This window comes from Triturus cristatus, chromosome 12, assembly GCF_964204655.1.
Source record: "Triturus cristatus chromosome 12, aTriCri1.1, whole genome shotgun sequence".
Classification (NCBI taxonomy): domain Eukaryota; kingdom Metazoa; phylum Chordata; class Amphibia; order Caudata; family Salamandridae; genus Triturus; species Triturus cristatus.
In genome coordinates, this window is record NC_140595.1 from 429,436,448 (window position 1) to 429,449,083 (window position 12,636).

At 45.0% G+C, this 12,636-nt stretch overlaps 1 protein-coding gene across 1 annotated transcript in view; it reads right to left on the minus strand.

Annotated features, from left to right (window-relative positions):
- The window catches only part of BCO1 (beta-carotene oxygenase 1), a 172,507-nt gene that overhangs the window by 63,267 nt on the left and 96,604 nt on the right, over positions 1-12,636 (minus strand). The window contains exon 8 of the mRNA XM_085639534.1: positions 8,352-8,457. Coding sequence (XP_085495660.1) covers positions 8,352-8,457 — 106 coding nt within the window. The remainder of the gene's footprint in view (positions 1-8,351; positions 8,458-12,636) is intronic.

Below are 12,636 nucleotides of genomic sequence, written 5' to 3' on the forward strand. Positions count from 1 at the left end.
TCATTTAATTGGGGAATCAGAGCATTAATAAATAGACAGAACAGAGTAGGGGCAAGCACACACCCCTGCCTTACTCCTCTGTTGACTGAAAAGTGGGGGGTTAGTTCCCCAAACTGCCCATACCTTACTTGAACAAAGTTGCCAGCATGTAGTCTCATAATTAATATCAAGAGTTATGTAGGGATTAATGTCAAGAGTTATGTAGGGATTCCCAACAACTTAAGGAACTCCCATAGTTTAACTCTAGGGACCAAATCAAAGGCGGATTTCAAATCAAACGAATATCAAATAGAGACTGCCACTCTCTATTGACACCGTCTTCCAATTCCAAAATTGAAGCCTAAAGATTTGGTCGATGGTGGAGATATTGTTTCCAAAACCAGCTTGATAGACACGCTCCTCCATCCACACCTGAAGGCAGTCGAGAAGAATCCTTGCAAACAATTTCTGAGTGACATCAATCAGGCTGATTGGCCTGTAGTTGGTCGGGAGGAGAAGTGAACCCTTTTTGAAGACTGGGAGGATTTCAGCCCCTAGCCAAGTGTCGGGAATTGCCATACCCCTCAGGATAGCATTAAATATTGCCCAAAGGTAGGGACCCCATACTTGTGGTTCTGCCCAAAATAGATCCCCAGGAATCTTGTCTAGGTCCGGGGCTTTACCAAGGGAGAGCTTCCTAATTGCATTTAGGACTTCTAATAAGGTAAACCCTGAAGCCTCTTCAAGAGGAGTCCCAACGGTTATTAGGGATATTTCATCTTTTAAGACTATTGCTTCCTGGGTGGTATATAAGACTTGGAAATGTAGTTTCCAAACATCTGCGGCAGTATTAGGCTCTAGTGCTGGCTTCCTTTCGTGACTATCTGTGCAAACTAGTGCCCAGAATGCCTTCATATCCCTATTAAATAGGGTTGTTTTAATGTCATCCCATCTATGTGACTACCACTCCTTCTTTGCTTGCATAATACTATCACAATAGAGGACCCTCATTTGTTTAACCAAGGGCCTGTCCTTATTTTTAATAGTGGCCAACAGAGCTCCCTTGGCCTTGCGGCAAGTGTCATTAAACCAGGTTTGTTTTACACCCTTTTTCACCTAGGAATGTGTCAAAGGGTTGAATATGTTGGTCATACTGGTTGTCAGTTCTTCATGCAATGTCACTATCCTAACAATATTTTGGGGAGAGTCTAGTGCTGTGACAACCTCCTCCAATTCCATTAAAGGGGAAATAGTTAGGGAAAATAATGCGGCGACCTTGTCTGGTGACTGCTTGACTGTGTCCCACCTAATTCTCCTTCTGTTGTTGGTAAGTGTTAGATTGCAATTTACAGAAGTGCGGCTAGGCGTTGGATTATGAATATCAGGGATCTCCAGCTCCATGGTTAGGGCGTTATGGTCGCTGTCCGTTCTTAGGAGGACGGCAAAATCAACTACCCAGTGCCATGATCTTGTTTCTACCAGGATATAATCCAACAAGGAGGCTTGGCCAATTCTGTTAAAAGTTAGCTTCCCTGGTCTATCTGACTTTGTACACCCATTGCATGCTCTCAGAGAGTTAGTTAATATTACTGCGTTAATCTGGAGTTCTAACGGGGTCCAAGCCTTTATTGGATCGATTTGGGGATTAGGGATTAGCCAATATTGATCCGCCGCACTAGGGGGTGCATCAGGGTGGGCAACAAGGGGCTCAAATTGGCAATTAAAATCTCCCCCTATAACCAATCTTGTGGTCGGGGGAACAGTATTGATGAAGATACGCAGTTGTTCAATAGTCAGTGATTCATGACAGATACTAACGGGACGAGAGTAAATGTTAATAAAAGCAATTTTAAGAGTCAGTGAAAAAGTAAGAACAGTACACTGTATATCATTGGACAGAGTGTTCAAACGCTCCACTGTACAATTCAAATGCGTGGCAACCCAAGTAGATAAGCCCCCAGATGGTCTTCCTCTCCCCCCCGAAGTGGCCAACACGTTAAAGGTTGCATATCCCAGCCTTGTGGTGTCATCCCTTGCCCAGGTTTCCTGAAACATACAAACATCAAATTTGTGTACAAAAGATCCCCAGTCTGGGCAATTCAGATTGCTTTTTATTCCAGCGATGTTCCAGCGATGTTCCAGGATAGAACCCTTAGCTTATGATCACTATTGGTGCTCTCACGTAAGGCATTAGAGTTGTTAGAGTTGGGGGTTGGGATATCCTCATGCTGGGCCATGATAGCTGCATCTGCAGCTTCCAAAGGGGAGCTCGACCCAGATGAACTAGATGTTGGGGAGTCGTATGGAATAAGAGGTAAGTTACTAGATAGATCTGCACATGTCCCATGCAGATCAGAGGCTCCACTTAGGGTTGCATTTTGTGGAGCCCCTCGTTCATTCTCATTATCCCAGAGAGTGCTCTGGTTCAACTGGCCACTATTGATTCCTCTTGTGACCCTACCAGACCCCTGGGGGCTATATCCCTGAGCAGGAGCTCCTTTCATCACAAGTCAATCAACCTCCTCTAGGACTCCAAACCTATTCCCTACTAGAATATTGAATGATAGGGGCCTATGGGATGGGCCCGCCGCTGGGTGTTCCAGGTTCCAGTTAGTTGAGGCGCTGAAGTTAGGGGTCCTAGCTTCATCACTGCTACGGGAGTAGAAATAGTGCAGGGTGCATGCCCTAACCCCGAGTATGGGACATTGGGACTAGAAATCTGATCTACTAGGGAATGAACAGTCAGGGGGGTGCTAAAGTTAATAACTATACAGTCCCCTTGAGTTGACTGTGGTCTCCTGCCCACTCATTCCACTCTACGGACCATTAGAATTTCTTCTGCCCTATCATAAGGAAACAGTCTGTGTCTGGCCAACCAAAAAAGGCACTTGTTCCTCAGATCCAACTGCATTTCCTTCTGGCCATTTTGGATCATGGGTACTCCTGTCAATATATTTACATAGTGGAGTGAGGCTGGGGGGAGATTTATAGTCGGAAGAGTCGTTTTCCCATGTCTTCTCTCAGCAGTCTCTACACGGTCCACCCCAGCCCCAGCTACCCTAGACTCTGTTCGGGTAGACCTACTAGTACTTGGGTCCTCCCTATAGGGGGCTAAGTTCAAAGTCCCTTTCAAAGCAGTGAGGCTCCTGGAGCCATTGGCGGTCCATGGTTCTTGAACCTGCTCGGTGGGTAGCCTTCCTAGATGGGAGGAAGTAGTTCCGACTAACTCAGTGCTAGTATCCTCTACCCCTCTCTCACCCATTGACACTTTAGGGAGTGCTACACTCGAGGGACCAAGATTACCAAAGGGGGTTTGATCTATACTGTTAGTCTGGGTGCTACAATCTATCTTCGTATCTGGTGCTTGGGTAGTCCTATCGGGAATGTTAGTGCGCCTATCGCGGTCCATCAAATGACCTGCGCCCATATGGTTAAATCGTTGGGCAAGCTCTTCCTTTATGATAACTCTCAGCTGGGTCTCTAGATCTGCTACCAGACTCCTCACCCAAAATGGACAATCAGAATCTGACCGAGGGTATTAGATGCCATTCCCCCAGAGCTGGCTAACTCATCTCCGCTAGGAGTAGGCTCTGGATTTTTCTTCCTCTTAGTACCTGCCACATATCCAGGCTTACATTTCCCTTTCTTCGATAAGGTGGTGGTAGTTCCACCTTTATGAGTTATTGTCTTCGCTAAAGGTTCTTGTAGTAAGGGTGAAGAAGACTCTAATAGCCTGGGTGAAGCTTCCGCTATCCTAGGTACCAAACCAGGGGTTGCAGACTGGATGGTAGAAGGCTACGAGACCTGACAGAACAAATCTGGTGTTATAGACAGGCACCTCTCAGTCAATTCTATTTCAGTTGTTACTGCTCCTATGGCCCTCTGGAGCATCCTGTCTATTGAGGTTGGAGGTTTAGGCGAAGCAATAGGCACTTGGGGATGCTTTACTGCACGAGCACGCATACCCATTTTCAAATCAGTAAGTCAAATAAGGCAGAGGTGGGCCTGGCCAAGAGGCTAAGGTTGCAACGGAGGAACCAAATGTGGGCTAGTTGGTCAAATGGAGAGGACAAAGATAAACAATTGAGAGAGAAAGTTTGTTCAAAAAATTAATAGTCCCGTTGATCATGACTCGAGGGCAGCCCCGACTCGCACAGTAAATGAGTAGCTTATACTGTTGGTGAAAAGAGATACTGGGGAGCACGTTCCAGGTTCCACTACCAGGTCTTGGAAATCAGTGTGGAAGAGTAATAGGCAGCTGGACAGTGTTGTAGGGGGATACAGGACAATAAAAAGGCAGATATGGTGGTCCAGTAAGGGTCTTACCAGCGTGATAGCCCAGAAGGATCAACACCAAGGGGGGTGGCCCAGCCTCTTCCGGGCGATGACGGGCAAGGACGGGCCCGCCCTTGGCCCGAGCTTTGCCCGGGCACGGCCCGCACCACGGATGTTGAGCGGCGCTTTTCAGCACGAAATCGTTCCCTCCCACTCAGGTGTGGGGGCAGTGGTTCACCCGTTGCACTCTGGGACTGCGTGTGTAGGCGCACTGCGGTGCACGGAGCGAGGGGATGGAAGAGTTGCTTCCTCCAGATCACGCCTTCCAACGCGATTTTACATCCCCAAGGTGGCCCAGGCAGCCCAGCACGAGATCAGCATCCCCAGTGTCATGTTAAGGATTTTTGGAACCACGAGAGAAACATATTTCAACTGTTTTTGTTTGACCGGACCTCTAAAATATATTTTAGTATCATGCCAGCGTTGAACTAGCTAAAACTTGGTAAAAAAAATTCAACAGTTTTTCCAAATAGTGGTCCCGAATACAATGGTTGTCCAAGGCCCCCAAAAATCCATAAGATGACGTTACACAAAATTAATATAAGAAACTGACGACATGTCACACTTATGGGTGAGGAATAAAGCCATAGGAGAGCCTCCCAGGTGCCCTTGATGATATCTTCCAAGGCAGCCTTTCCGTTTACGTAATACCACGGACTCTTTAATCTTTCTGCTGCTCTCGCGCCGAGCAGCCCCTCCCATCCACCAATCCAGGACGCATGACGCATAGACCTTGCTGAGAGCAGCAGAGTAGTATCTGCTGAGCCCTGGGCATTTTACTCTGTGGGTTCAAATGAAACTTTTAATTTAAACAAGTAAAACTATGTTTTTTCTACAATGTTTACATGTTCTGTAGGAAGTGAGTGGTTGCATGAATTGCGAGAGCAGCAAAGGTGCAACTAGAGACACATTTCGGGGGGGCTAAGAAAAAATTTCGGGGGGGGGCTGAATCTTTAAGCAATAGGCAGAGTGGAGCTGCAGGGGCTCTTAGAAGGGGTGAAACAACAGCAAGGCCTCATTAACATTCAAATGGTCTTTTAAAGACCTGTGAAGTGCTCGGGTGCGGCGCTGTGTGTGTGCCCGGGAAGCTGTCACATCCCGGGCTGCCACACACGACGGGGGCGGGGGGCTGAAGCCCTTTGAGTCCAATGGGTGTTGCGCGTCTGGAGAGCAGTAACAAACTGAAAGTTTGGGATTTCACCAAGGACAAGGCGGCAGCACGCATACACAATTACACATGGCCCGCTGCCATTAGAGAGGGTTGGCAGCTGTTCTACGCAGCGGACAAGACCACTAGTCACTGTGATATACAAGAGCACTCATGATGAAAAAAGGGTGATTTCTGAAACGAAATGTTGTTATGTATTAACTTATAGTAGAAATCAAGGGCCACCCCACTGCTGCAAAGCATGTGGCGCCAACCTCACACCCAGGCAGATTTTCAGGGCACAATTGACAGCTGGCTGAGGAGACCAGAAGCTCCTACGCTCCTCGTGGGATGCAGGGCCCTTTGTCAGGCCCCTGCACCTGGCCATTGATCCCTTTGTGTTCCTTTTCCTCTCTTTTTCTACTTTCTATCAAAAGTGATGCAATACTTCAATGTAAATGAGTAAGGCATTAATTACAAGTGCCACAAATTAATCCCCATTATTGCCCCCCGCTCCAGGGTTTCCATTACCTGGGATGACGCTCACTCCAGGGCCGGGGGAAATAACAAGGATTATAATTGTGGGAATCAGCGTGTCAGCTCTGATTTATTCATGTTTAACCAAAACCTATCATTCTGATCGCCCACTTGTAATGTAGGCCTATGTGTAATTGTTCACTCTATTATGGCATATACTCTTTAAAAGCCATGATTGGTAAACACTGGATTTCATTTTTTATTTTTAATGGAAGCAGGCACAAACAAATGATGGAACTCCAAGCAGAATGGCAAAGAGGTGTTTTCTCCACTTTTAAGTGGCAGCTACAGGTGGTTGGCGGTGTCACTGTGCAAGCGCCCTCATTAAACAACAAAGAGGAAATCACCTTTATGATATTTCCTTGACAATGACCACTTGAGGCAGTTTCTGTTTCAGGAAAGAAATGTGCATTAAAATCATTCAAAGAACAGAGGGACCTTTGAAGAAAGGTATTTTGGCCGTTAACATAAGTTGACATCATTCACATCTTTCAGGAAGTCACAAAAGGATTCTTGGCAGGCACAAATTAATTTACTACTGTGGGCCTCTCTACAACAAGTAATGTGCAGTAGTAAATCTCATGCAAGCTTTCTGAAGTGGCGATTACAGGGCGGAGTTTGCCTTGTAAGTTTGTGAATGCAAACAAACATGTTTATGGCATCTGCAAACTCATATCCAATCTCTTCCGACCCGGAAGTGAATGAAAAGATACTATAGTAAAGGGCTGGTTTAGCTATCCTTCCAGTATGAGAAGGGGAATGGACCGCTCCAACAGTTGGTGGAGGTGTAGGGGAAGGGTTTGTTGCAAGGGGGAAAATGTCTTCCTCGCGGAAAAACATTTTGCATTTGTTAACTCCATTCTGCAGTGCACAGATCTAAGCTGTCCAGGCCACAGGAGATGTAGTGTGACACTACCAGTAGTACGGCTGGAAACCTGCACCTAGCACACATTTCTATGCATTATTCAGAGATTGTGTGCTTTTTAATTTTTTTAAACATTTCTTTACTCTTTTTTCTCAATTCGTTACATATTGTCTAGTTTTGGGGATGACAAGGAAACAATAATGTGTAAATAAGTACAGAAGAATCTCATCTGTTTAGAGTTCTCTTAGGACAGTGGAAATAGTATATTGGAATGGGACCACATCTAATAAAGAGAAGGTAAAAGAGCAAGATTCAAAATAATATATAACACAGTGAGCGCATCTTCTCCAATCTCGTCTTTTTACCGACCACCCCATAGGATCTAGTATCCATCAGGGTCGCAAGGCATTCTGTTGATGGCATATCTTGAAGGAACAATATACAATTTACCCGGTACCAAGAGGTCAAAGCTGCAGACAAAGCCATCCTGCCCACCTCCATGCCATCCTGTCCTGAGGCAGGGCACAGAATCCTCCCTCACCCATGACATGTATCTGTTCATCAAAGTCATGGTCTTGAGGAAGGTGTCCGCACCCGTTCCCTCTGTTACAGCACACCCTTCCAGCATGGAAAAAGACACACAGGCATAAGGAAGATACCCCTAGAGTGCACTCCTCCAGATTCAATCCTGCCCCCAGGCTGTGTAGTCTGTTCCTATTGCCCCCATTGGCCCACAGCGCATGTGTATTCTAACAGGGGAAGTGCGTCATCTGTCACTCAAAGTAGCTTACAGCTCTCGTTGACGCATAAAGGAGCCCAAGATATTATGAAACAGATGCATTTGGTCCTGAATTTCATATATGTCTGTTTTTCATATGTGTACCGTTTATATAGCTCCTTCGGCCATTCCTGATAAATTTTACGTTGTTGAAGAACTCCAGAGCTTGAGTATACAGAATGTGTGCATTTATCTCGGCGCAGCCCTGCGGCATCTTCACCTCTTTTAAATTAATGTTGCCGGGTCATTTTTCTCTCAACATCAGTTTGTTACAAGTATGTGTGCATTTTTTGGATGCTCAATTGGTACAGTGACTGTGGGTGTAATTTGTTATATATAAGTATTGCACCATGATGTTCATGTACCGTTCACTAGTTTTCCTCCTCCAGAACTGCTACCTTTATTGTACGCGTAGCTTCATAATCGGATAGCGAATAGCATACTATTGCCTCATTACTATGCACAGAGAGTCTCTAGTTTCGTAAGAAACTACAATAAAAACACAAGTATATGCACATATTGTATTGTATTGTAATTATATAGCACTTACTAGCCCTGACGAGGCATCAAAGCACTTTTGTTGGCAAGTAGCAAGCTACTCTGGAACTCAAAAAGGATTAGTGGTGACTTAGTATAGTGAAATATGAAATTAATTTGAGCGGTGGACATGTTAGTATGTTATTTGGGTTGAAAAGGATATCACTTCTTACCCTCACATAGCACTTCAGGCTGGCAGTAAATGCTGTCATCTTTTTCTTTCAGTGCTTTTGCAGTGGTTGACGGGAGTTTGATGAAATTCGTACCAACTTCTGCATTCTAAAAATAAGAAAAGACTGAAGTGAGTGAAGGCTTCTTTTTTTAACCCTAGATAATCCCGCTATTTTCCAATATCGTTCTTTGTCGCCTTCAATGTTTATTATATTAAAAATTGTCCCTCCAGTGAGAATGATGCTGTTTTTCAGCAGTACAGTATTAAAAAAGTTATATGCCGTCAATGGTCCTGATTAGGAGTTCTCCAGTAATTTACAACCCCTGAGTACACAACACTTGTTTGCAGAGCTTCACAATTACAAGTGGATAGGAGTGCGATAAAATCCACATCCCCCAAATCTTGGCAGGTCAAATATGCTAAAATTCAGCTGGGGAAAAACCTGGTGAATACTGTTACATGTACATTTTGTTTAAAAACATTTTATTGAACTTTTTTTTTTTAACCAAAAATAGATGTGGTTGTAAAGCGATGTTAATGTCACATTATATGAGAGAACCTTCAGACATCAAATGCTGTTCAGGCAGTTGTCACATAACAGCAACTGTTCAAAACATTTTCCTCCTACCAAACAACATTAAACCTCCCCTCAACCCACTCAGTAGACACCAATGTGACATGGAGAAGAAGCACAGCCTTTGTCAGGAAGAGTACCACGTGCTCGTCAGGACGTCTGGCACTAAGAAGTAGCTTTAGATAGTGGGAAGTTGTGTGGGGGACTCCAGAGCTGTGGTGTGTTGGGTGGCTGGGGGAGTGAAGCAAGTCAAATCCAGTCTAGAGAGGCAATCATTAAGTGGCTTCCCCTGTCTGTCAATGGGACAGGTTGTGAGTTATTTGCAATATGTCTGGATTCAGTCCTAGTCGAAGAGTACCAAGGTCCATAGGGACTGGTTACCCTAAAGTCCCTTTAATATGCTCAAATATTTTCTTCCAGAAGGTCTGTATCGCCAAACAAGATGACCAAATGTGTATGGATGTTCCAGGTGCCTGTCCACAACACCGACCTCTGTCAGAGGGGGACAACTACCTGAGGTATAGAGCGATAGATAACCGCTGTTATATCTGTTTATAGCCAGATTCTCTCTGGAGGATATTGCAGCACATTTTCAGAATATCCCGCCATAATCTGTCCCATTGTTTGTCAGGGGTAGTAATGTCAGTGTCACGTTCCTATCTGCGCTAAAAGGGGAGCTTGAGGGTCCAATTGTAATTTTGGCTAGATTGGTATGCTCTAGACATCTGGAGCCCATACATTTCCAGACTAGCTTTTTGAAGGGGATGAGGGGTCTAGAGGCGTTCATTGCATTGGGCGGGTAATGTTCCCAGTGTTGCAGCTGAAAATAATGGAGGTGGGTCACTTTGCAGACATGGAATTCTTGTTTACATTGTTCAAAGGACTTTATGATGCCTCACTGAAACACATCACTTAGGACTTTGCATTCTCCCAACATCCAATCTCTGAAATAAAAAGGAGCCATTGTTGGGGTGAAGTCTGGATTAAGGGAGATGGGAGTGTTAGGGGAGGAGAACGTAGTGAGCCACTTCCTGGAAGCCATATGGTTCCACATTTCAGGATCCTTCTTGTTGGAGTGACAAGATATACACAGCTTTAGTTCTAAGATATCTATGGGAGCTTCGAGAGCTTCCCTCTGTCCCTGGAAGAGAACCGTCCAGGCATAGTTATTGAGGTAGCTGGTTATATCTGATAGGTACTCTTCTCCTTGGCTATATAGTGATAGAAAGACGTTTCTAAAGACATCTTTTTTCTTGTGTTCCCTTGTTGCCCAAGAGACAACTTCTGTTTTGACATTTTCGATTTGTGTTCTGGTATTTAAAGCTGTATTTTCCTTGCTAATAGTGTGCCCACCTTATCACCTTTGTCAAAGATGAACTGCGCTATGGGCGTAACATACTGGAGGGGCCCCCTCAGCCCCTACTGATGTGAGTGTGAGGGGCCCCTTCAGCACATCTTGCAGGGGGACCACCTCATGTTTTGTTACACCACTGAGCTGCCCCATTTTAGGGAGACCTCTCTTGGCCAGGTTTAATCTGTATGATTTTAGTTGGCCCCTGATGATGGGCAACTGCTTTGGGTTTTCCTATCTGGGGTTTGTTTGTCCTATTGTTCAAGAGACCTAATATTTGCTGATAACTTATTTTCGAGCAGCCTGGCCTCACTGGTGTGGTCAATGTCAATAGATCAACACCATGAATTGTCACTTTAAATGTGTCACAAAACATGTGCAAGGATAGATCTGAGTGTGAATTCAGAGTAAAGTATTCTCTGATTGTCAACTCTATGGAGCAGATATGTACCAGGTCTCTCAGGGCGTCCTGTTTCATGCCCCACCTGTAGTTACCTGAGGAACGTTGTTGGTACCTCCCCAGGTTAGATCAAGGTGGATGTGATCTGAAATGGATATGTCCAGGTGTGGGTTCTAGAGAGCACTGTAAAGAGTGCATGATGAACTCATAGTCGATGCAGGAATATGTAGGGTGCACATGGTTGTAGAAGGAATATTTCTCCATGTTTCCGATTAGCTAATGCCCCTCATGTACAAACTCTATTCAGTGATTTCCTTTTTGAGGTGTGCTGACATCGCTCTCAAAGTATGCATGTTTTCTTCTATCCCTGTTGGGGTCCCAAGCTAGGTTGCTGTTGCCTCCTACTATTATGTCCCCCTGGTTTGTACAGCTGGTCTTTTAGGGTGTAACACAGGAAGGAGGTTTGCGCAATGTTCAGACCATAGATTTTAGTAGTGTCCTGGGAGACCAGTGGTGCTCCATCAAAACTTTAATGTAACGCACGTCCTTATCTCTTTTGGCATGAAAGTTGCCCTTATCTATGTGTGCTTTGCACAATATGGCCACTTCACCAATTTTGCCCTGGGCTGAGGTCCAGAATTGGCAGGGCTATCGTGTGTCTCACATTAGTGTTTAGTCCCTTTTAAATAGGTGTTTTTTCCTGTAAAAATATAATGTTGGGGTCCCTGTTTAAAAGATAGCTCCATATTGGATGTTTTTTAGTTGGTGAGTTCAGCCGCCTCATATTTAAGAGGATAAGTGATAATGGTGTGTGCTATGAACCATTAGAGGAAGGATCCTCATGGGTCAGGACATGATCTAGAAATGAACAGATGGGAGGTGGCAGTGCAGGACAAATGCATATACCATTGTACCCTCTGTAATGCCTTTTTGCCATGCCCCCCATGCCCTGGCTATATTTCCCCTTCCAGGAGCTGGAACAGAATGCTTCAGTTTGGTCGGGTCCCATCCACCCCTCAGCACACTAGTTGTGGTTGGGCCTTGAGCTACGGAAGGCTGCACTCCATGTTCTTCAGATGAGAGATAACGTCCACTTTGGCCTCTTCATTTGTTCTAGTAACCGGTCATCAGGGACTGGGACGTCGTCACATAGTCTGACATTTTGGGCAGAGTTCTAACTGGCCTGATGTGTCCTAATTGGACTATGTCTGGTTAATTGGCCTCGAAGGTGAGACCTAGGAATGATTTTGCTTCCATAAGGGAATGTACAAGTCTTTGTTTTCCTTTCAACTGAAAGATACGTCTAAAAGGATGACCCTATTGGTGATTGGTGTAGTGGTTGTGCAAGAAGTCTATTATGGTGCAGACATCTCCGTGTTTCCACAGACAGGGTACGGAGGGGTCCTGGTACAGCTGGCAGTTCTTTGAGGTGAGTTCTCCTTTCTCTCTGCAACCTTCATAAAAGTTTCTTTTTCATCAAACTAGTGTACCTTTGTGATGATATCCACAGAGTTGTTGGAGCGGGATGTTGCCTCCTGCCACTCTGCCAGCTTGATCAATCAGGATGGGAGGGAGTCTATAGTGCCTGGGATAGACTCTAATATTCCACAAGTGAAGCCCAGGCTAAAGTCACACTTCATGCCTTTCAGGATTTCTCTAATTTAGATGTTATTATGTCAACTCCTATTTCCAACTTCTTGTTTCATTTACAGCTCTATATTTTTGTTCTTCTTAAACTTGGTCCTTCCACCAAAGGAGTTCCTGATGCTATGTGTGAGCATCAATGTTGCTTTCTAGGTCATCCAAGCTGGCTGATTTCCAGCTGTCATGTCTTGAGCCCCGTTTTGATGAAGCCAATCTCAGTGCAAATCACACCCAGAACTGTTCCAGGAGTTCCTGAGAAATTGGTTCCACTAGACTCCTACCACCTCCAGACAGTCCATCTCCTTCTTGGTTGGCCC